Source organism: Calonectris borealis, chromosome 20 (genome assembly GCF_964195595.1).
Source record: "Calonectris borealis chromosome 20, bCalBor7.hap1.2, whole genome shotgun sequence".
Classification (NCBI taxonomy): Eukaryota; Metazoa; Chordata; class Aves; order Procellariiformes; family Procellariidae; genus Calonectris; species Calonectris borealis.
Genome location: NC_134331.1, coordinates 7,262,527 through 7,286,342, shown reverse-complemented (window position 1 = coordinate 7,286,342; position 23,816 = coordinate 7,262,527). Strand labels below are relative to the sequence as shown.

Here is a 23,816-nt window from a genome sequence, read left to right as displayed (position 1 = left end):
CTATTTAACTCCATTACACATCTCTCCAGCCCTGTGCCAGCTGCTCTTAGCCAAGCGATCAAAGCTTTGGCAGCACAGTGAGGCTTTCCCTCCCTCGGCGTCTGCTGGCTTTGCCCAATGCAGGGCTTGTAGCTAGTGTCAACTTTATTTCTCAGCGCTACAGCTGCATAGGGCACTCCCACCATAGGAAAATGAGGTGCCCTATAGATTTGCTCATGCTGTATTCAATTAGATCCTGCTTAAGCAGAAATTACTCTTATTAACGGTTTGTTGTTGGAGACTGGAGGAGTCAAGTCAACGCTAATGGAAGTCGTCAGAGCTGTTAATCACTAGGATCACTGACTTCAAAACCAGCTCTCTGTTTGTTATTGGGGGTAATTCTTTTTATGGACCTTGGGGGTTCTTCCGCTCCTCAGTGATTTGAAGGGTTTATGAGGTCTTGTAGGAACTCGCGTGTTTTAATTGACTCACTCATGAAGCTCTTCCAGAGTGTCATGCAAAATACAAAGGTGCCACGGCCCTCATAGTCATTAAAAATAGGGGTTGTGCCTGTAAAGCAGATTTTATCCTGGTTCTGGAGACTGATTGATTTGAAAATTAAATGAGATTTCATGCAGCTGGAAAGTGTATGGGTTTTTTATCAGATAATTCAGTTCTCTGCATGCTTTAGGGATGAGCCTATGTGGATTCCTTGACATCTACTAAAGTTTTTTTCAGCTCCCTGGATGGGGAGCTGTAAGTGTCAATCCTTTCCTGTTAATTTAGTTCAGAGGCTGGAAATATTGGGGCTGCCTTAGATCCTATCATTACAGCTGTTGTTTCAGCTGCCATCCGTACCCTCGTGTTATCTCTGCTCAGGCAGCGTTGAGAAGAGACTCCGGCTCAGTGAAATGGGAAAATGATGTGTGCTTTTGAAACTCGCTTCATCCCTGCAGATGAAAAATCACTGCTCTCTGCAGATAGCCAGGCGTTTCTCTCTGCTCCTTCTTTGATTATTGTGGTTGTTCCCCTTGGGTGGGAGCCAGGAAACTCAGCTAGAGCTTCTGGAGCATCCTCAGTTTGCAAATGCTTTCGTCTGTAAGCACTCCTGATTGCTGATTGTTGGTGATTTCCCAGGGATCAGACCATTTTTTCCCCCGATTCTCCTGGTAGAGGTTGGTCCCAATGCTGTTGGTGCCCATGACTCTGCCCTGCTGCCACCCGTGTCCTCGCAGAGCCCCTTCCCACCCCGCTCAGCCCCCAGCAGGGGCGGGGACAGGAGCCGAGCACTTTTTCCCTGTCTCTGCTGGATTTCAGCTCTTTGTTATAATTGTGTTTTTGCTGATGTTAGGAAACGACCAGCTTTTTCCCTGTGGACGTCTGTCAGCATTAGAGATAGTGTTACCAGCATCAGAAACCCGGGTTCAGCAGAACTGTGCAGGAGCCGTACAGAGACAGCCGCCTTCTTTCTCTTTTTTTATTTCCTCCCTCCCCCTGGTACCTTCTGAACTACTAATGGGGAGATAAGTTTCAAACTTGGTTTAGATTAACTAGAAATAGAGGGCTTTAAATCTCAAGTACTTACAAGGTGTGACCAAATGGAAATGCAGCTTTTGTTCAGCTTAAGCTCCTTTGAAACCTGGGCAGAGGGATGAGCCAGTTCATGTTTTTCTTGCATTTTCTGGGATAAAATTCATCCAGAAATCTCAAGCTGAGAGAGATAAGGAGTTCAGGCGAGAATATCTGCTGTGCCTCCTGAGAGCGGTAAAGAGAGCACGGCCCCAGGGCTTGGAGGAGGAGAGCATGGTCTGGAGGTCCTCTTTATGGTCCTGGTCAGGGATAGTTCATGGCAGATCCCTTTGTGGTTCGTTGATGAGGTTCTCCATTGTGCTTGGGGCTCGTCCCCTCATTTGCACCCTGGGCTCCGGGTGGACAGGAGGCAGAAGTGCATGGGGACACGGCCCCATATGGGCAGTCGCGACTGTGGAATTCGGTTGTTGGCCGTGGTGGCTCAACAACGATGTGGTGGAGAGGAAGGTCTTGCACCAGAAGATGCCATGTCCATGGGACTCAGCTCCTTCCTTCTGCAGGTGTGGGGTGGGAAGGGACATATGTTAATTGGAACAGGGAAGAATGGGTGGAAGGTGAGGAGATTAGCAGCAGCGGTGGAAGGGGAGTCCCTCCTGTGCAGACAACTCCGATTTCTCTGAAATGAAAGCTGCTTTCCTCCCTTTCTTACAGCATTATTTGCCGTGGCATGAAATATTCAGCCTCCATTCAGCCTGTAACAAAATCCTCCTTTCCCATGTGGTGATGGGATGAAACTGGACTTGTTCACTTGTCTGTCAAAGTCATTTCCTTTTAATAAATGCCTATAAATCCTGAACTTCCCAGCAGTCCTCCTCCAGCTCACTAAGTAGCGAGCACGCTGCTCTTTCTGTGTCTCCAGCCCCAGGAGCAGCAGAGCAAAAACTGCTGCAATCCTGCTACTTTCTGAGTTGTTTTCTTTAATCAGTTTGGCAAAGGATGAGTAGAGAAAGCCTATCGGTCTATCGGGCTCCGATGAGCATGGCTCAGGTTCACGTTGCTGGACCCAGGACAATAGCTAAAGCCCGATGCCTTTTAAGGAGCCCCAAAGACAATGAATGTCATCGCTGAAAATATGCGTAGATTGAGTTTCTATTTATAAAGTAGCAAACTGCACTGGAGCTAAGAGGAGCTGTATTTACCGAAGGGAATCAACGTGTTTTTTCGGATGGCTGTGGCTCAGCGGGTGCACCAAGGCAGGGGGAATAATGTGGGTGCGATGAGGGCAGGGCATGGAGAAGGCTCGTTGGTTGACTGACGACATGGCCATGAGCTATAAATGATGGGGAATCGGGTGTGGGAGAGGGCAAAAAAAAGGGCACCTCACTTTGTTGGTTAATAGCTGCTTCTGTTCATCAGCATTTCTTGCGTTTTGCCCCAGGACTAGTGGTCTGGCTCCTGTTTCGAGGTAGACCCGGTGTGTGTCTGCACCCACGCGGAGGGTGGAGAGGATCTTAATGGAGCGGTGTCAGGTTGAAAATTGCATCTTGGTGTGACCCATTTGATTTTTTTCATATGTATATATATTAAAAATCTGCAAGTGATGAGTCAGTAAAATGTTGTTGGTGTTTCCTGTGAAATAGCTGAGGTCGGTATTTTCTTTCTGTGTTATTTTTCCTTAGTTGCCATGGTAATGATTTCAGAAGGGTTTTATTCTGCAGCCATTTGAATGGGTTAGAAGTTTTCATGGTCTTCTGGATCCGCTTGCAGAAGCAGAGCCCTTGGGATCAGGAGGGATCTGCCTCCTGGCCGGCCACCCCATCCCTCCCTCTGTGCTGTGGCGAGACAGAGTGGTTTTTCTATTTTATTTTATTGTTAACAAGATAGAGAGGAAAGACCCTGGGGTGCTTCTGCTCTTTTGTGCTGACATCCCCAGGGGCAGGGGCTGGGAAGACCAGGCTTGGCCGCAGCCTGGAGCTCGCTGCCTGGGCAAGGGGGAAATGGGGATGGACGGATCCATGCCAGACATGCCCACGGCGCTGGGTGCAGGTCTGATGATGATGAAGAGCCTGTGCTATGCCTGTGCCTTATATGGGTCATGGCTGGAGGAAGGCAGCAGTAGAAGCCTTGTAAGCTCTGTGTACCGTCTGCCAGGGCACTTGGTTACACTTCATCACGTAGCAGGGCTTGTCTTTCAGGAATTGGGGAACACAGCCCCCGGAGCTTGTGCTTTTAATGACCCCAGCCCCTGTCCTCACCTTTTTCCCCGCTTGTTGCCTGCAGCCTCGCTTGCTCAGCAGACACATTGGAGCCCCGTGCACAGGAAGGAGTAGCGTGAGCCACCATCTCGTGCCCAGATGGAAATGGAGCACGTCCCTTCTGCCATCGGAAACCTTGCTCGTGAGCTTCTACTCAGTTGAAAAAAAGAAAAAAAAAAACCAAAAGAAATGCATTACAGCCTGTTTCTGAATGCTGAAAAAGGGCAAGGCACTGGTCCAGCTCTGAGATACCCCTCGATGCAACATTTAGTACCTGGGGGACATCTTCCTCCTGTCCCCCACGGCAGTGCCCTGCTTGGTGAAACCTCCAGGCAGGGTGCAGAGAGCATCCCCTCCTCGCCGCCACGGTTTGCACCCTGCCAGGCAGGGTTACGTCTGGGCGGGCGCCCATGGCTCGCCTCCTCCCTGCCGCCTTCGTTTGCTGCGTGGTGTTTATGAGAGATGCTGTGCTGTCTGCTCCTATTTTATGTGCTGCCAGAGCTTGTCAATGTGCTGTTTGGTACATCAACAAATCGACACTACACAAACAGAGAGCTAACAGGGAATGATTTATCCAGGACACCACATCTGTGTGTCCAGCAACACGAGGTGTCCTGGAAACAAAATTCAGTATTTACCGAAGACTCATCGGAAGAGCTGGTGTTTCGTGCCACAGCTGAATTGCACTTGTATCTCGCTCTTTCTGGGTGTTGCTTGTTTAATCATAGGATTCTTTCCTTTTAATTAGTCACTGCTGCTGCTGACGAGAGAATTAGAAGACTCTTCTCTTAATGGAGAAGCTGAGGCTGTGGCAGATGTTCTGTAATTGGGGTGGTGGGCAGGAGGCTTTGTGCTGCAAAGAGACCCCAGGGTCTACACCTCCGGCTCTGCTTCCCTGCAAAATGCCCTTTCTGGGGGGGGTCCTGAAGGGGTTTGTTTTCCAAATATATCATTTAGTCAAAGGAAGGATGCTACCTCCCCCGGCTGCCGTGTTGTGGCCCTTGGAGGGGAAAGCTGCTTGATTTTACCGGCTCTTTTCCTCCACGCCTGGCGAGGACCCGTTGAGCTGGTTGTGTGCCAGGAGTTGGTGACTGTCCCAGGTACATTATGTCTAGAGGTGGTCAATATTGTTTTGATTAGACAGTTATTGTCAGAAAATGGCAGTTTATCAAACTTGAAGCTGTTTGTGGGAGGGGCGTCGTTTCAGTGAACTGGCTTCAAAAAAAAAAAAAATTTATTGAGATACATTGTCTGAGATATTTGAAACGTCCATTTGAACAGTGGGGGAACAAGAAGTTCCATGTTCTTCTTCAAGCTGACTTTTATTTATGTTTTTTATATTTCAGTTGATTTACGGTACAGAGCAAATGGATAAGGGAATAGGGACTAAAATGGAGAGGAGAGCTTTCAAAATTTTGGGCACAAAGTGTGTCAGTTTGCCAATTCTGAAATTCTGCATTCCTGTTTGGGATGGGATGACAATTTCAATTCCCACGGGAGAGAAAAGCCACTTTCCTGCTGTATTGTAATGATGTCTAAGAAAAGATGTCTCAGACATGTTTGTGATTTCTGTAGAGCAGAAACATCTTATAAACAGTCTTATCATCTATACACGTCTACAGCTGCATGGAAATCCTGTAGCTGGCATTCTCAGAGGTGTTTAAATCCCCGTTGCCTGGCTGTGATCCCCTTGGGCAGGATCATGATCTCAGCCCACCTCTATTTTTATAAATAATTCCTGGCGGTGCTCGTGGCACGGCTCTGGGCAGGTGCCCCATGGACTGGCTGCAGCGATGTGTCCCTTGAAAGGGATGCGGAGCTGTTGCAGGGGGCTCATGAGCTGCCCTGGGGACCCCCCGAGTGGGAGCGAGGGGCTTGGGGGAGAGCGCTCCACAGTCGGCTGCAAAAATCCTCCGAGCAATTCGCATTGCCCCATCTCAACTCTTTAGGGGATGTGTTGTTTCCCGAAGGAAAATAACTCCTCGATTTCAGCCGGGTCTGGTTGCAGTGTGCTTCCAGCAGATGCTCGCCTCGCCCTCCCCTGGCAGAGCTCCAGGCTGCCCTGGAGACCCTCCTCTTCTCCTGGCCGGGTGAAAGGGAAGTTTTCCCTTCCTCTTTCAACCCATTTTGGCCATTAATCTTAGATTTTTGGATATTAATTCTCACCTCTGGTTCAGGAGATCCCACTCTTCATTTTTATTATGGGCGCCCAATGTCTCAGATATTAAAAACCATTTCCTGCAAGGGAAGTGGAAAAGAGTGTGTGGAGGAGGAGTGGGGGGCCAGGCGGCTTTTTTGAGGTGAAGCGTGGATGGATCCAGCGCTGCTGCAGGCGCTGAGCATCACCACGCTGCATGGGCTGACGCATAGCCCTCCTGTGCTGATGCCAGGGGTATTTGGGACTCTCGTGAGCCGGGTGGGCTGGGAGGGATGTTTCATGGGCTGGGGGGATCACAGCCCTTCCAGTGGGTGCCGGGGGTCCTGGGAGAGTTGCAGTGTAAGTGCTGCTTCTCCCCCACCGTGGCTCCCCACGTCACCCAGCTGTGCCCTGCCAGCGCCTCCCATCCAGATTTATACATCCCAATAACATCTCCAACCAGAAGGTGCTCGTGAAGTGCAAAGTTTCATTAATCCACGCAGTTAACACGACATCCCTGCTGGGGCTGGGTGGGTTTTCCATGTCAGCCCCTGCAGGGAAGGGATGCCACGGCTGCGGGAGATCCTGGCCGCTGCTCACGTATCGAGGGACTTCACCAGGTTGTGCCTGCAGGGCAGCTTAGATTTGGCAGCGCAGTCACAGAGCGGGAACAGAGGGTGGAAATCAGCGTTCGGGGCCCGGGTTAGTGGTGCCGATGGATGAGAAGAAAAGCTTCCAGGAACACGTTTCCTTTCCAGCAGTATTGCTGCGGTAATGATAACAGCACAGCCTGCCTCGGCGCTGGGGCCGTCATGAATGAGTTGGCTTTTTTTTTTTGTGACTAATGTAGACTTTCAGCTATTTGAAATTGTCCTGAGGTGCAGCTTGACGTATAAGTTCTCGACCTATTTATTACTTTGTGTCTGAGTGTTCCCATAGGTATATGATTTTAAACCAGGGCTGCGTTTAATATCAGGAGCTGGAGCATTTGTATTTTAGCTCTAGATCAACAAGGAGACGATTTGGGCTGTGTGTCTGGTGTGTTTGGCAAACTCTAGCCAAGGGATCCGTTCCTCAGCGAGGATGTTTGAGGTAAAGGAAGTGTTAAACACCCCCTTTTTTTTCTTTTTTTATTACTTTTTCTTTTCAGTGCTGCTGTTTCCCCCTTTGCTATCCTGTCACCATTGGTGAGTCATCACAAGCTCCCACGAGTATCAGCGCAAGTCCCCAGGAATTACACTACCAGGCTGAGATAACATCAGACCAATTTGGGTCCCCATCTACCATCGCACTGGGTTGGAGGAACTTGAGCTGCAAGGGCTTGGCCAGCTGTGCCTGGAGACTTTAACCCTGAGAATTGAATACCCACATGGATTTATCTGTTTATTTGCCAGCGTATATATCTGTGAAGCCTGTGGTCGCTGTAGTTTCTTGGGGCTCTGAAACACAGCTGATCAAGTGTTGACCCTGCCCCTGAGCCATCCCCTCTTCAGGCTCCCATGGTGTTGGGTTGGTGGTGGGTCACCTCATGGCAAATCCTACAGCTTGTGCCGCAGCACGTGCTGTGGCGTGGCAGCTCCTGGTCTCTTGTAGGAAGTTTTTGGCCAGCCGTGAAGGTGTTTCATGTAAGTGGTGGGAGCAGTCAACAGCACGCATTGCACATTGGCTTCTGCTCATGGTGTAGCTGCCGTGAACTTGCACATCTGGCCGTAACCCACCATGGTGTTCAGGCACCTCAAGCCACGGGTGGTTACACATGGGGATTTAGAGAAGTACCTGAGTGAGTTAAGTGCCAAACTACCCCTAAGAGGAATCCAGTACCCAGTGTGCGTAAGGTGTTTTGTGAACTGTGCCAGCCCACTGCCCTGTGGGGCACCTCGCGTTGCCGAAACGGCCCCGCGGCCATCTGCCAGCAGGACGCTCTCTTGATTTTAATGAAGCCTTTAAGTAGAAACATGCAGTTGCGGCCATGTGTTGGGGTTAAATGGGGAGAAGGGATCTGGTACTGCAGATTCTGCTCCTGTCTTTGCCACTGACTGATCCTAAACAGACTACTCCACCGGTTTTTGTCTTCTGCCATATGTTTTCCAATAATGCTCGCCCACTCGCTGGGGAAAGCGCAGCGCTGGGTGTCTGCAGGCATTGTTGGGAACCCTCTGTGAAATATGCTAGAAAAACATGAAAGGTATTAATTTAGGTCTAAGATTACAGGAAGTCTGTTTGTTAGGTTTTTTCGTACCTCTATTTTTAGATTGCCATTTTGAATTGCCAGGATCAGGCTCTTCCTCAGTTGCAATATTCAGATAATGAATCCTGATATCATCCTGATAATGAGGTTTTTTGAGCCGTTCCAATTATAGCACCTCAAATCTCTGCATTTGAAAATCTTAGCTTAAATCTTTTGATGAGATGTTAAATAAAAAGACAGGCCCTAAAAGGATATTTGTGTGAGAAAACGGTCCAACTTTCCCTTCTGCATAAGGAGAATTGGTTTGGAGGATGTGAAAGCGTTAAGGCTCAGTTCATGCCACTTCTACATAAACCTCCCGAGGTGGTACTAAAGCTGCGGTTAATGCGAAGTCCATGTCTGGGTTTACCTGCTCAATTTACAACGGGTGTATAAACCTTAAATACTCTGATAGTATTTTTCTTCTCCCTCTTGGGCTTTGAGTAAGCTATTACTATTTTCTCGCTACGCCGTTAGCATTGGTATTCCTACACTTGCAGTACTGGGGCTTGTATTTCCAGGTGTAATTTTGGATATGCCTAACAAATGGAGCTGTGCTGCTTACTGTGTCCCTTTCCTCCTCTTCTTTCCCCAGCCAGAGGAGCTTACCAACGCTCTGGAGATCAGCAACATAGTCTTCACAAGCCTCTTTGCCCTGGAGATGCTGTTGAAAGTCCTCGTTTATGGTCCTTTTGGCTACATTAAGAATCCATACAACATCTTTGATGGGATCATCGTGGTGATTAGGTACAAACCTAGAGCTTTCTTTATGCGTGTTTCCCCTCATTTGGCTGTTTAATTAAACAGGAAGTAATGGAGAGTGGGCATAAATAGCTTCCTATGACACTTTATACTTCTCTGCTGTAAATTAATGCACTTAAACATGATTGCTAATATATATCTTGGGGTTATTTTATGGTCGTTTTAGAGAGAGGCCCAATCAGAAAGCTATCAGTCCCAATGTCCTGGGAAAGTCTAGGTTCCAAATGGTACAACCAGTGCCTGATTAAGTAGCTGCTGGTTTTTTGGCATGTCCAAAGGCTGTAATTGCCCCTGCAGCTGCAGCCACTGATTTGCAGGTGTGTTTTTGACGCTCTAGTGGGACTCTGATGTTTGCAAGCCTGGTTGGAGCCCAGCTCAGTGCGGGCATTGGCAGTGCGTCTCTGCCCGCTTTCCATCCCTCTTCTCTCCGAATTTCACCCTCTCTTTGCTTCCTCTCCTCTGTGCCTTTGCGTTAGGCTTTGTCTTCTCATCCTGCAATGACCTTTTTTTTCTCCCTCAGCGTGTGGGAGATAGTGGGCCAGCAAGGCGGGGGGCTCTCGGTCCTGCGGACCTTTCGGCTCATGCGGGTTTTGAAACTGGTCCGCTTCATGCCAGCCCTCCAGCGCCAGCTCGTAGTCCTCATGAAGACCATGGACAACGTGGCCACGTTCTGCATGTTGCTGATGCTCTTCATCTTCATCTTTAGGTGAGCACTTCCAATTCCCACTCATGAGGTTGCTCTGGGTTTTTTAGGTGGGATCCCATGGCGAGGTGAGGAGATGTAAGAGTCCTACCAGGGCATAGCTGAGCTGAACAGTCCCAGAAACAGCATCGCTGGCCAGAACTGGCGATGGCTTGCTGCCCTGACCTAATTCTCTTAACTCTGGCCAAACGAGACATCTGTCTTTGCAAGATGATTTACAAGGAAAATCTTTCAGCTGGATGATTCCTTGACATCACCCCAAGACAGCGGTCCCATTAATTACTGACTAGCAGAAATCCTGGCGCTAAAAATATTGCCAAGGAGAGGGCGATGTTCCTAAAATAAAGTCAGCCAAGGTGGTGCTAGTGCTCTTGCATGGCCTCTTCCTCCGAGAAGTGAGGTTCTGCAGTGGAAACGTTAGAAGTAGGCTTGGCATAACCCCGAATTTCTGGATTTTGGTCTAGATTTTGAGAAGAGCCTGTCTCCTTGTAACAGCCAACTCTGGTGTTCCAGCAATCCAGGCACTGGGAAGGCTGAGGAAAGCCAGTCTCTTCCATGGAATGACGTCTCTTCTCCCAGTGAGACGTTTCACCCCAAAGCCACTGTTTGCAGCTGTGGTGCTCAGCAGTGCTGTAAATAATTTGGTTAGTCAGGTTACTGGCCGAGAGCAGGGGAAAACATATTATTCTTTTAGTATCACTCTGAAATGAAAGGTATTCTGTTTTCCTGTCAAAATTGAAAAAGCTGTTTTGAGTCCCCTGATATGTCTCATTCAGGCATTTCACAGAAACCCTTTCTGTCTTCCTAATTCAATTTAAGCATATTTTGCTAAAAATGTGTCATTGCAAAACAGAAAGTCAAAACATTTTGTTTAGAAAATGTTGAAACAAAATGTTTTGACTGAAAAAAAACAAAGCAGAAGAAAAAGAAGGAGCGGGCATACTTTTTGGTTGAAACTGTTTGACAGATTTGACCCAAATTCACAACTGGTTTGCATGATCTCGAGGCGTGTTTTTCAGTGAACGAATGATTCATCTTTTTTTTTTTAAAAAAAAAAAAAGAATTGCTCAGGTGAAATCAGGACAGAGTCAGCCCTGCTGTACGATTATTAGATTTTAATAGGAGACCAATATCGTCTCCTGTTGAGCCCCTGCTTTCCCTCCCGTGCAGCATCCTGGGGATGCACCTCTTTGGCTGCAAGTTTGCTTCGGAGCGGGACGGCGACACGCTGCCCGACAGGAAGAACTTTGACTCCTTGCTCTGGGCCATCGTCACCGTTTTCCAGGTACAAAATGGAAAATGCCACAACTCGTGCATTTTGGGGCTGCAGGGGCTGGGGTTGTTTTCCAAAGCATCTGACAGAGCTTAGCGAAGCTCCTTGCCGTGGAAGGGAGAGGACCCAAAACCACACAAGGGGTTTTCAGACCATTTTCCAGAATAAATCAGAAAGCTAATGAGGAGGGGGTGCCGAGGTAGGAGGCTTTTGCATTTGCAGGGTATGGGCTGGGTACGTGAAAGTAAGTGTAGAGGGTGGAGATGGAGAAGAGGAGATCAGGACCGTTTGCAGTGATATCTCAACAAAGAACAGAATCCGTTTTAAGCCCATAATTGATATATGCAGTTTTTTGTTCTAGCAGCTCTGACCTCTGTAACTGCTGGATCTATGAAGGACTTTTAGCTGTTCTGGCCGACCAAAGGAAAGGTCTGACCCATGTGACATTGCACTCCCTTACGGCTGAACGTGTCTCTTGGTGCGGGTGGGAGTCAGGGCAGTTTGGGCAGGGTCCTTACCAATAGCATGGGAGTCACAGTTGCTTTGGTCCTGTCTCTTCTCTGGCTCAGAAGATGGCTTGGGCCAGATTTATCCTCCTGTGGTTATAGCTATGGTGGATACCCCAGAAGCGGGATGCTCATTGGGTCCATGCAGAGCACAGATGCCCAGCCAGGCTTGGGGAAAATGGCACACAATCCTCCAGTATCTTCATTTTCCTGATACCCTTCCTCTGCAGATTTTGACCCAGGAAGACTGGAACAAGGTCCTTTACAATGGCATGGCATCAACCTCCTCCTGGGCTGCTCTCTACTTCATTGCTCTCATGACGTTTGGGAATTATGTTCTCTTTAACCTGCTGGTGGCCATCCTGGTAGAGGGTTTCCAGACGGAGGTAATGTCCTCACGCTTGTGCCTTTGGTTTCTTCTAAAGTTTCAGGGCCTCCAGATCCTGGAATTTGATTTCTGAGATGGACAGCAATACCTTTACAAGAGTGGTACATGAAAAAAAGTGGGGGAAAACATTAGGTCATCTTTCTTTTTTTTTTTTTTTTCTTTTTCTCCTTTCTTTCTTTTTCTTAGCCACGGTGCAATTTAATATAGCAAGCCCTCTAAACGGAGGGCTTAAATGAAAAGCATTGTTAGCATTAATGCAGGAGTGGGAATTCAGCGGTGAGTCAGGCACTGCGGATGGGCTCGCTGCTATGACAGTGTCTTTGAAACAGTTCTCACCGTGTTTGTTAGCCCCTCCTGAAAACTTACTCAGGCTGGTAAGAGATTAGTGACATGATTATCTTTCTGGGTGGTATGCATTCATGGAGCTCTTCCTGCATCCAGCCCTGCAATGCTCTGCACGTTTTAAAGTACATGATTTCTGGTCTCTGCCGGCTGCTTCCTTGGGCTGGGAACCTCCACGAGACATCCCGGATTGCTGGAGGCCTTCGTGGAAGGGCAGAGGGGCACTTGGGTTTGAGCTCAACCTTTTTTTTCCTCCTACTGCCTTCCCAACAGTCCAGCTCGGAGCTGTGAGCATGTCACCTAGTGCCCAGAGTGGGGGGCCTGCAATGCCCACCCGCTCTCTGCAAAAATTGTCCAACTGTCCAAGAACATCAGTAAGGGGAGGGGACCCCTACACCCTTCCCAGGGGGTTGGGGAGGTAAATATAACCTAAAACCGCTCACTGGGATCTGTTTTTATAGGCTGTGCTTTTACATGCTATCTCTGATTTTTATAAGCATTCTGGGGTGACTAAATATTATTTAAGATTTGTTGCTTGTGTATCATAATATCCTACCACCCTATGAACAGCTATACACAGAACCATTTTTATTATTATTATTATTTTTGGAGCACAGTTTAGAGTTAAATTAATGGAGTTGTACCAGGAGATAGCAAGAAGAATTTTTTTTTATTTTTTTGTATCGTGTGTCTCCATGTTGGTGCTTTCTTTTTTAATTGTTATTGTTGTAGCTGTTTCTGTCTGTAAATCCCCCCCCACCATTCAGCCGAAGGGAAGGTCACTGCCAGGTTCTGCCCAATAGCACAATGTTCCCTTGCCCGAGCGAGAAGAGGTAAAAAGCTCCTTGTCTGCTTGTGATGACAGCTTCGAAACCGAACCTTTGTCTGTTCAGTCTAGCAAATTGATTCTCTGAAGGTCACCGAAGTGGGAGATCACCTGCTGCACCCGCTTCTGAGAGAAAAGGATGCAGCCTTTAAATGCAGCAGCCCCTTTTCCAACCCCTGGTCCTCGAGGGAGGCTGACACCTCTGGTCCTTGGCTCAGCCCCGTTTTTCATGCTAGAGCATCCCCGTGCTCGCCCGCTGGCATGCTCCCGCTCCCGCACACCCAGCCGCTGTGCGCCTGTTTCCCTGGGCAGCAATTTATCCCACGCTCGCTTTGCGGCCAGCTGGTACCATGGCGTAACTCCCTGTAAATTCATGCCCTGGCTTAATGCTCTGCGATTTTACTCCAATAACCATCTCCTTGAGGGTACGTCTTCCCTGGAGTCTGGGGAACTGCCTGCAGCACCCCCCAAATTTGCTTTTAGCTGGTTTTTGCAGTGGGGCTGCCCCATCACCTGCCCCTGCTTCTCCTCTGCCGGGGCAGCACCGGGCTGGTCCAAGCCAGCTCCAGGATTGCCGTGTAAGCTGCAAATGTGCTTTACGTGCGGTGTAAATCAGGGAGTAACTTCTGATTCAGGAAAGCACTGAGACAGCCTGAAGCCAGTGATGCTCGCGCCAGTATTGAGAGACAAGTGCTGGGACCAAGGTCCAGCGCAAAGATCAAACCCTCTCTGGCCAATTCTGCCCAACCATGGCAATTTCAATGAACTCACACCAGATTTCTATCATTTGTGACTCTGATTTTATACCTCGGGCTTTGATGGGTGGCATTTTTAATAATAATCTTCCTTCCACGTCCTTATTCTGAGTTCTCCACGCTCCTCCAGTAAATTGCGATGGGATCAAGAGATCCCTCGGCTCAACCCGAGTTTCTCGCAGCAGACAGGGAGCAAACGTCTGCTGGAGGTTGGGAGCCAGGTCTGGCCTTGCTGGTTTATGTTTATTCAGCTTTGCTGGTGTGCAGCTTTGCAAACAGATCTCATTCTGGTTTTTGCTAGCCAGCATGCAAAGGATCCTCTCTTAAGCAGAATTAATAGAGAGATCATCTCTCGCTGTAAACAAATCTCAGCATCTCCCTCCTGTGATTGCACTTGACCCTTCTTCTGAGTTGGTTGGTGTTTTTTTTTTTTCCATTCCTCTTCAGATTTCTGGACTGAAACACAATCCCAGGGCTGCTGACTTTATCTCCCTGGTCCTTGAGTGCCTTTCCTCAATCTGCAAGCACCTCGTTAATTTTAGTGCATGGCTTTGCAGCCCCAGTTGCTAGGCAGCAGATGTATATAAGCAGTTGAGAAACAAAAAGGACCTGTTCCAAACTTTAAATATGGAGCAATATATTTTGCAGGGTTGAGTTTCTTCCCCCCCCCCCCGCCCCGTTTCTTTTTATTTGGTAACCTGCTTCTCTCTTGCAAGAGGCACACGCAGGACTTTATGCAACGTGGTTATTTTTGACCGTGCGTTCTCTGATTTATCTCGAGCCTGATGTCGGTGCGAGGAAGGTGAGCAGGGGACTCCGTTTGATCGAGCTGCTAATTTGAAATTGCTGCCTGACCTCTCGGGTCCCTGCCCTGGGGACTTCTCTCTGAAGCAAGCAATGTCTTTGACAGACACAAAACTCCTCTCCCAAGGGACTTCCTAATATTATTATCTCCAAAGCGTATTCTTCCATTGGTAATCCTCCTTGTTTCGTGTCCCTGGCTGTCCTCACTCGTGGGTTTGTTCCTTTCCCCCCTTCCTTCCCAGGACCCTCCTCCAGCACCTCCATCCTTTCCTCTGCAGGAGAACATTCCCTGCTCTCTGGATGTACCATCCTCAGAGAAATACGGACTTTGACTTCTGGGCTTCAACCAGAGGGAACAGCCCCTTCTCCCGCAGTAGGGATTTTGGATGGTGGTTTTCTTGCATCCCTTACCTTTTGCATTCCTATCGGTTTCAGTGGGATTTTTCTCGTGAAGGAAAAGTGTTTCTGTGTTTTCCTTCAATGGCTTTTCCATGTCTCTCTCTGTTACAACCCAAGACTTTAAGTGTCCAGCCTAGCAAGACACTGTTGGCCCATCCAGATCCCAAAGCTGATCAGTCTTTCTTAAACTCTTCATCCCAGCCTAGAGTGGGATGAGTTTTGCATCCCACATAGCAACTGGAGGAAAGATCCATTGCCCTGTAGGCAAGAAATTAAGCTGGTGGGACAACTTGTGCCCTCCTGCCGCAGTCTGTAACCTCCTGCAGCCCTGCAGGACAAGACCAGGCATGGCCACGCTGCTGAAATGTGCCGAGGAGCATTGGAAGAGCCGCCCCCGAGGAAGGGGAAACACAACGAGGTGAAAAATGACGTGTGCTTTCCAAGTGGGTAGGGAAAGACCGACTTCTGGTGCTGTGAAAAGATGCTGGAGCCACTCGTGTGGCAAAGCCCCCCCAGGATGGGGCTGCTGCCCGCAGACTCCTGCCGTGTTTGGGGACCCTGCTGATTTAAAGGGGTGTCTCCATTAACAGGGATGAGGATGGATCTGGTGGCTTTCCTTAAATTAGGTATTTCACCTAGCTATAAGAGGACTTATATTGTGTTAATCAAACATTCATTAAAAGCCTCCATTGCTGCTTAATGAAGGCATAATAAATAAAGATCCTATTATGCAGCTGCAAAAAAAAAAAACCAATAATAATCATGTTTTCAATAATTAGCTGGTGTTTCATTAGCACAATTATCACTTAGGAGCTGAAGGAAGCTCTGTTCGAAACACTTAATTTAAAGATAAGGCTGGTCCCTTTGAAGGGCTTCACTCCATCTGAGATCTTCCACCCCTTCCCTGCGCCGAGCAGAGTGGGTGCCCCAGCCCAGCTCTCCATCGCAGCTGCCCGCTGCCCTTCTCCCCCTCCCCTCTCCTTCCCTGCCTTTTCTCATGTGTTTTTTGATTCCCCTCTCAGTCCTGCTGTTGAAACTGTGAAAATTGAATCCCCCCTTCCCCTTCCTCCCCCCTCCCTCCCCCCGTTTCTCCTTCAGGAGATCTCCAAGCGAGAAGACGCGAGTGGGCAGTTAAGCTGTATTCAGCTGCCTGTCGACTCGTCGGGGGTATGTACACAGCACATCCCACCGCCCGCCGTGGTTGTCTCTCTCGTGATGCCTGGTCACACGCCGTGGTGCTGTTCTCATTGTAGTAGCTGTCGTTCTTTTGGGGGTTGTTTGGGTGTTTTGGGGTTTGTTACTTTTTTTTCCTTTCTTTTTTATCGTCCTCATTGTTGAGTCAGCCTTGATTTTAAGTCCCTTCCTTCTCTGGGGGAGCCAGGTAAATTAAGGTGGGTGCTTCGGGGCGGCTGATGTGGCTCCAGCCCTGGCTCTCACCGACCCCTTTCTGGACGCCTGGCCCGGGGAGGGCTCCCCGCAGGGCTGTCACAGCCCCTCCACAGCATGGTCACATCCCGGGGACCTTCCTAGGGATGCGGATGGTGATGCCGATTGCTGGGCACGCCTGCCAAGCGCTCCCTCCATTACGCAGGCAAAGGAGGGTGCCCGGGAGCGAAGGGACCTGGAATCAAGCCTGTTTGTGGACACGTGTGGGGGGAGCCCCGTGCTCGACAGGATGGGGTAGGACGGCAGCAGCTGCGCTGTGGTGTGTCCCAGAAAGGCTGGCCGGGATGCTGGGATCTCCGGCGAGATGCTGCGTTGCAGCGCGGGTCGGGATGTGAAATGGTCCCATTCAGGTCTGAGGAAGCCATGGATCTCCGAAGTGCAGCACGCTCCAAACCTTACTCTTCTGCCACCTCATCTTTCTCTTTACCACTCCCTTCCCTTTCTGTCCTTTCTGAGAAGTCTGGCTTTTCCTTCAGCACAAAAGCCCTTTCCCATCGTATCCCAGTGTGTCATTCCCCTTCGGTAGTACAGTCTGGTCCATCTTGACGTACCCTCGTTTCCCAAAAGGATTTTAATTCCCTGTTCTCTCATAACCCCTTTTCTATCCAGAAAGGCAAACTGGGAGTGCAAGAACAGGTAACGGGCAGCAGCCCCAGCTACGAGATGTTTGCCTGCACCGTACTGAGTCTGGCACGTGGTGTTTCAGAGGGGATGCTTTCTGCCCTCCAGACGTGGGGTTTGGTGCTGGGGAGGGGGGTGGGAAGTCCCCACGTAGCTCTGCTTTTCCATCTTGGCACACATCTCATTGTGCACCCTAAAACTTTCCTTTGGGCTGTTAAAGAGCACTCCAGGAATAAAAATCACATAAAATTCTTCCCGTTATTTATTCCTTTTTAATAGTCCATTAGGGAGAATGAGTAATTCCTGGCAGGCCCACTGACAGGCTGAGCCGGGAGCCTCTGCAGGGAGCGTACCTGGAGCCAGCTGGAGCCCCTGTTCATACGGAGACACGGTTTTGACTCCAGCAAAGTTCAGGCCAGCCTGACTTTACTGCTCCCCCTTGCAAGGTGCGTTCCTGACCTTCCCAATCTGCATCCTACAGGATGAGATTCCCTGAATAGCATAGAAATCCTGGATCCTCAGGAAGGGAAGTTTTGAGCCAACGCATCACATCACACACTCTTTTGCCTTAAAAACATGTGTCTGAGAGTGTCCAGTCTGCCTGGAAAAAATCCCCTTAACTGTTTAGTGACCCCATGGGGGAGTATTAGGGCTCATGCCTTTGGGGCTTTGCTTAACAAAAAGGCACAGGGCACTTGACCTTTTGTCAGATGCCATTTCCTCCTCCCATCCCATGCTGGGGCCCTTCTGTGTTTCTACAACTAACAGGTACCCGAGCACCAAACCTCCGCAGTGCTGACCAGGGCTCCTGGGGATGCAGCTTAGCCTTGGTGGGGTTTTCTGGGGCTCCTGGTCTCTCCCAGCTGAAGTGAGGGTCTGCTTGGCTTCTTTCATCCCAGCATCCTCCCTCCCTTCCCACCTCTCCTCCCTCCTGACGTACATCGCGACGGGGCTTGGTGCCCTTTGCCAGAGCAGTGGTTTCAGCCGTGGATCCTCCTCTTTTGGATGGGCAGCATTCTGGCGAGCACCATTGCCTGTCGGGTGTATCCTGACTATACCACACCCTAAGCGCCTTTCTGCAGTGCCAATGGACAATATCAGTGGGGTGCACAGGGACGTCCTTAATCGGGTCCGTGCTGCAAGACCGAGCAAGAGCCCAGGCACCACGCTGTGAGCAATGGTAAACCTCTTCTCTCTCCTCCCAAGGATGGGCCCATGTCAAAGCAGGCAGCTCTCACTCAACCCTTGGCGTTTGAACTGATACAGCGGAATTTAAATCCCCCAAATGATACAGCGTAAATCCCCAAAACTTCTGCTTCTGTTGTGTGTTGCAGCTGGGAGGGGAATGGCCACCCAGGGCACTTGTTATCATGTTCTGCCACCTGGATCCTCTCTGCGCTGGTGGGGCGTCCATCAACACGTGCCCATTAGCTGCGTTGGAAAGTCAGGTGCCCTTGTGCCCCTTCTGAATCCTGGATTGCTTCATTGAAGCATCACTAGAAAGAGCCACAGACAGGGAGTTTTAAACCATAATGTATAAATTAAGACAGATGAGTAGGGTCAATTTTTGTCCCAAAATTGCTCATCAGATATCTGTCCTTCCCTAACATCTGCCCAGTCTGCAATTCCAGCGGCAAAAATTAAGCAAAGGTTTGGGTTTTTCTGATCCCTTTCTGGGACCGCGTTTGGAGCCAGAGGCAGTCTGTCTTTCTGGTAGGAGGTTAATTAGTCTGTGGTATAAATATGTGCATGCGTCATTTTGTGAAAGGTGATGTTGCATTGTGGTACGAAATTCAGTGGATCCGTAGGTGTGGTGTTGGAGATGGGAATCCATTTTTTCAGAGGGGTGTCCGTGCACCGCAGCCCTTCGCCCACCTTGCTGAAGCCCTCTGTTTTGCTCCAGGGTGATGCTTCCAAGTCTGATTCCGAGGGGGATCTCTTCCCCCGCAGCCTGGAAGAGGAAGGAGGACTTAAGAAAAACTTGTCAAATCCAGCCTGTGAGTAACAACCCCGGGAGGACGGGCTTTTCCACAGAAACCTCGCTTTGTTGTGAAAACAATGTGTCCGATGTGTCCTCCTAGAGAGTGCGGCGTGGTCCAGGCTGTCGCATGCTCGACCGAGGCCAGCAGGCTTGTGGCATGGGGTTGGATCGTGGGATGCAGACAGAGACATGATGGCATTCGGGCCGTAATCTCCCTGTCGAGCCCGAGGTCTGGGTTTTCGGGGTGTCTCTGCAGGGGCACAAGTGGGGAAGGAGGATGGAGGGAACTTGGCATGGGCAGGAGGTTCCCAGGGTTGGAGCTGGCAGGTGTTGGTTGGAAGGTTGAGGGGCAGCAGATGACAGTCTGCATTTGCCCTCTTCTCCCATTGGCACCTGATCCCATTGGTACCTGATCCCATTTCTGATTTACATCCCCCTGCTCCCCTGCCAGGCTGAAGGACGGGCCCTCAGCTCTCCAGAAGGGCTTTTTGGCCCCCATCCTCCTGATGCTTGGAGGAGAAGCCAGCCCTGCGCAGCTGCTTTGCCTGCCCAGGAGCAGGTTGTAGATGTGCCCCTCGAGGTGTGACACCTAAAACCCACTTGTGTCTTCCAGTGATGGCCCTGAGCGACCACCCAGAGCTGAAGAAGAGCCTGACCCCACCGCTCATCATACACACTGCTGCCACGCCGATGCCCATGCCTAAGAGCGCCATGTTCGGAGATGCAGCGCAGGGCTACGAGTCCCGCCGGGCCAGCGGCGTCTCCATGGACCCCGCCACCTATGAGCTCAAGTCCCCGGTACTCGCATCACCTCCTCCTGCCGATGCTCAGCGGGTGTCCATTGGGCTTGCAGGGCTGTCCGTCCATCCATCCGCCCCAGCTGGTGCAGCAGCAGCCTGGCATGGGGTGGGTGGCACGGGGCTGATGCTCTCCCTGTCCTTCCCACAGCCCAGCACCCGCAGCTCCCCGCACAGCCCCTGGAGCGCCAGCAGCAGCTGGAACAGCCGCCGCTCCAGCTGGAATAGCATCGGCCGGGCCCCCAGCCTCAAACGTCGGGGTCAGAGCAGCGAGCGCAGATCCCTCCTCTCTGGAGAGGGGAAGGAAAGCTCGGAGGAAGGGGAGAGCTCAGATGAGGAGCACTCCAGCCGGGCTGGCAGCTTCAACGGCTCTTTGCCTCATCGCATGGAGTCACTGGAAACAAAAGGCTCCTTCGACCTCCAGGATACCTTGCAGGTGCCTTCCCTGTACCGGACCAGCAGCATGCACAGCAGCCGGACCTCCACCTCCGAGCACCAGGACTGCAATGGGAAGACCTCTCCGGGTCTGCTGCTGCACCAGCTCCACCTGGATGACCCCCGACAGGACTGCGATGACTGCGATGATGAAGGCAACATGGTAAGGAAACGCCAAACACTCATTTTGGGCTTTTTTCCTTGTGAAAGCGATGCACATACCTCTCTCAGGAGCGCATGGGTGAGCGTGAAGCAATGGCCTGCTGCAGGGGCTGGGTCTCACCAGAAGAGCACCAGAAGGTCTCTGGGCTGTGGATCCCACCAGAAATGGGGTTGGCATCGTATTAAGTATTTCAGTGAAGTATCAGATGGTTCATGATGGAGAGATCAAGGCAAAACTTCCCAGGTTCCACTAAAAGGTACAGAGCGAGGGCCATCTCTTGGAAACATATGCTTTTCTGGGTTTCTTTTTTCTTTTTTTTTTTTTTTTGAAAAAAAGTAACTTTCCCTGCTCTCAACCATCATTCAGCTTTCTGCCCACAAGCACAGCAGACAATTTCTGTTGACATCAAAAGGCAAGGAAAGGGCAGGGTTTGGCCCCCCATTCCCATCGTGGCGTTAGTCCCGTAGAGCCAGTAGTAATTTCAAAGGCTTTGCATTAATTTCAATATGAAGAGTCCAATAAACAACTCACTCTCACAGGCCTGAAAAGTGCCACTGAGGAAATGTTAGCTCAAAGGGCTGCAAGCGCAGGGATGGGACGAGGGTCCCTGGCTCTTTTTCCACGTGGATGTTTGTATTTTAAGGGAATAAAAGGAATTTAGCTGCTTTTACAAGGTTTTTTGCATGGCTGGGGCTTGAGTTGGCAGCAGGACTCCTGCGGGGACTGTCCCGTCGGGATGTTCCCAGGAGAGTTTTTTGGGGTTTTGGAGTGTTTTCTGCTCTTCCCAGGTTATCTCTTTGTTTCACTTTACCTTGTTCTGAGACTTAAAAATGTGATGGTCTGATGTGTCATCCCCAGGGGGTAACTCTGTTTCTGTTGGTGAAGCGGATAGGTTTTGGGTAGAGCCACGTGATGGTAACGGGGGCGGTACTGAAAACATGAAAGCTGCAGCTTGTGGACGTGATTTTATTGTATTTCAATGAGTTTGTTGAATGAAAGTGGAATTTGGAGCACGTGAAGGGATGGGAAAGGGAGAGGTGACTCCAGAGAAGGAACAGGAGGAGAAAGAAAGTTAGCACTGACAGAATGGAGTCACTCAGCTGTGAATCGCCTTTAAAAAAAGCCATTATCCCATTACTTCTCCAGCACGGATCCTCAGCCTGGGATTTTTACTGATTGTCTTAACCTGGTTTTTAACCTCCATAAAATAAATTGAATTTTTAAGAAAAGGAGCAGTAATTATTTTTGGAAGAAGCACTATTAAAAGTGATCAAGAGACCATGTTCTTTATTACTAGCGAGGGATTTTTTTTCATGGTCCAACATGATCTGCTTTTTCCAGCTCACCTAGTCCAAACATCCCGCAGGTCCCTTTGTTTCCCCCCGCAAGATCAGAAGCCAGCAGCCCCTCTTGCGCTAGACATCGTGTGCTCCCGTCCCACCCAGCCCCGCAGCCCCAGCCAGCGCTGACGATAGGCTCTTGAATTAGATGCATGTTTTTAATCTTTATTACAGCAGCTGCTTTTAGCGTAAACCAAATGTCGTCTTCTGTGTGCCGAAGTCTGGCCACGTAGGGTTAGACCAAAGGTCCCTCAGTCCTCTCCCATGGAGTGGTCAGAAGCAAATGCCTAGGGAAAGAATAGGCAAAATATGGTAAATAAATTGTGCTCCAGCTCATGATACAGCCACAACTGGGACATCCGCAGCTGGCTGGTGCCTTTCCCCATGCTCCGAAATATGCCTTTGCTGCAAATCACTAAACCAGACGGATTGGAAAATATTGCTTAGATTAGTGAAATGAGCCCCCAGGTTGCAGAGCTTCCCTTTGTGATTCCCTCCTGATGTTTGGGGGGATGCTTTGCCCCTAAATTAGCCTTGACAAAGTCAGAAAAAAAGTAATTATTTTTTAAATGGAAAAAATAAAATTCAAAACTCCCCCACCAACCAAAGAAGAAAAGAACTCAACTGTTATTCAGATCAAAGTAATCCTAAATATGCCCTTCTGCAACAAAGCTTCACATCTCTCCTTGCTGGCTGGTTTTGATTGCCTCTGCGCAGAAATAAAAGGAAGTGCAAAGGCTTCGTTTGGATCTCCCAGGCTCCTATTATATTAGTGCCGCTCCGCTGCCTTCAGCGAGTTTATTCTGAATTTACATCCCTCCGAGGAGCCAGAATCAGGCCCTTGATAGCTCTTCTCTCCAGAAGTATAAAATCAGGGGACTGAAATCTGTTCTTCATCGCATGAATGCAGACAAGGAGAAACTTCACGGAGAGAGCGATCTGCTGCCTGGTTGTGTTCACGTGGCTGTGACCGAGATCACGGATCTGCTGCAAGGTCTTTGTTGTTCACATCTGCTGGATTTTGAATGCTTTTGGATGCTTTTCTACCCAAATTGCTGAGTGCTTAGAGCAGAAAATGAGGGAAATATTGAATCTGCAACCAAATGTGTCCCCTCCTCCCCAAATCCTCATTGCACGTTGCAATTGCAGCTCCTTTCCCCGTTGCCTATTGCACTTTTTTTCTGTGGCGTGCAGTCCAGCTGCTCCCCAAACCCCTCAGCCTGCCCCCGCTGCGTATTTAAATTAAATAATCAGATCCCAAGCACCTCCGTGCAGCTTCCAGCTTGCCTAGAGGTCGGTTGCCACTCGTAGAGCATGTTTCAGCTGTTCCCCCCCATCCTTATAATAAATCTTCTATAAATCTAAGCCTCTCCCTGACTCTGAGGAGTGCATCAGTCATCTTTTAAAGCCAACTGCCTTTCATCCTGCCCTCAGAACTACATTAATATCTGAAAGTCCTAAAAAAAAAAAAAAAAAAAAAAAAAAAAAGCAGCTATTTATCAGCAGCTATGGGATCGGAGGGCCCTGTCAGCACGCTGCCGGGTGAAGGCAGCACCGCTGCCTGTTAGCGAGCGGCATCACACCACGTCCTGGCCCCTGCCTGCGTCCCGGCGGAGGGAGTTTGGGTGGTCTTAGCTAGGGAGATTTTGTCTAAGTCACTGGCAACTGAATTAAAGAGTAGTTTTCTTCTCCCCCCTTATCTTTATTCATCCTGTCCAGGTGTGTTTTGTGAACAAATAGATATGATTTAAACCACATAATTTATATATCACTTTGAATATAATGCAGGCTTAAGCAGCAATCAGCCTGATTGTAAGCAGTTGATGCCTGTCTGGACCTTGCAGAGAAAGCACTTGATGGGACTTAGGCTGGAAATGCTCGGGGTTTATTTCACAAATATCTTACATTTGGCTCAAATTAACTGAACTGCACTGTTCCGCTGGTGGAAATCTGGAGTAATTCCTTTGACTTTACATTTCTGTGGATGAGCTTGGCCCCGTACAGAGCAGCCAGGCTGCAGCCCCAGCTGAGCCGGCCCCGGCCAAGCCCCGGTGCTCGCCCTTACTCTAACACGCTGAATACAGAGACATGGTGGAAGATCACTTTTTGCCTTTGTTATCTGATTTAGCCCATGAACTGCAAGCTGC

General features: G+C 49.5%; 1 protein-coding gene across 1 annotated transcript in view; it reads left to right on the top strand.

Annotated features, from left to right (window-relative positions):
• The window catches only part of CACNA1G (calcium voltage-gated channel subunit alpha1 G), a 173,969-nt gene that overhangs the window by 93,505 nt on the left and 56,648 nt on the right, over window positions 1-23,816 (top strand). Inside the window, exons 11-17 of the mRNA XM_075169670.1 lie at window positions 8,724-8,875; window positions 9,411-9,596; window positions 10,764-10,878; window positions 11,603-11,758; window positions 18,857-18,950; window positions 19,548-19,732; window positions 19,883-20,329. Coding sequence (XP_075025771.1) covers window positions 8,724-8,875; window positions 9,411-9,596; window positions 10,764-10,878; window positions 11,603-11,758; window positions 18,857-18,950; window positions 19,548-19,732; window positions 19,883-20,329 — 1,335 coding nt within the window. The remainder of the gene's footprint in view (window positions 1-8,723; window positions 8,876-9,410; window positions 9,597-10,763; window positions 10,879-11,602; window positions 11,759-18,856; window positions 18,951-19,547; window positions 19,733-19,882; window positions 20,330-23,816) is intronic.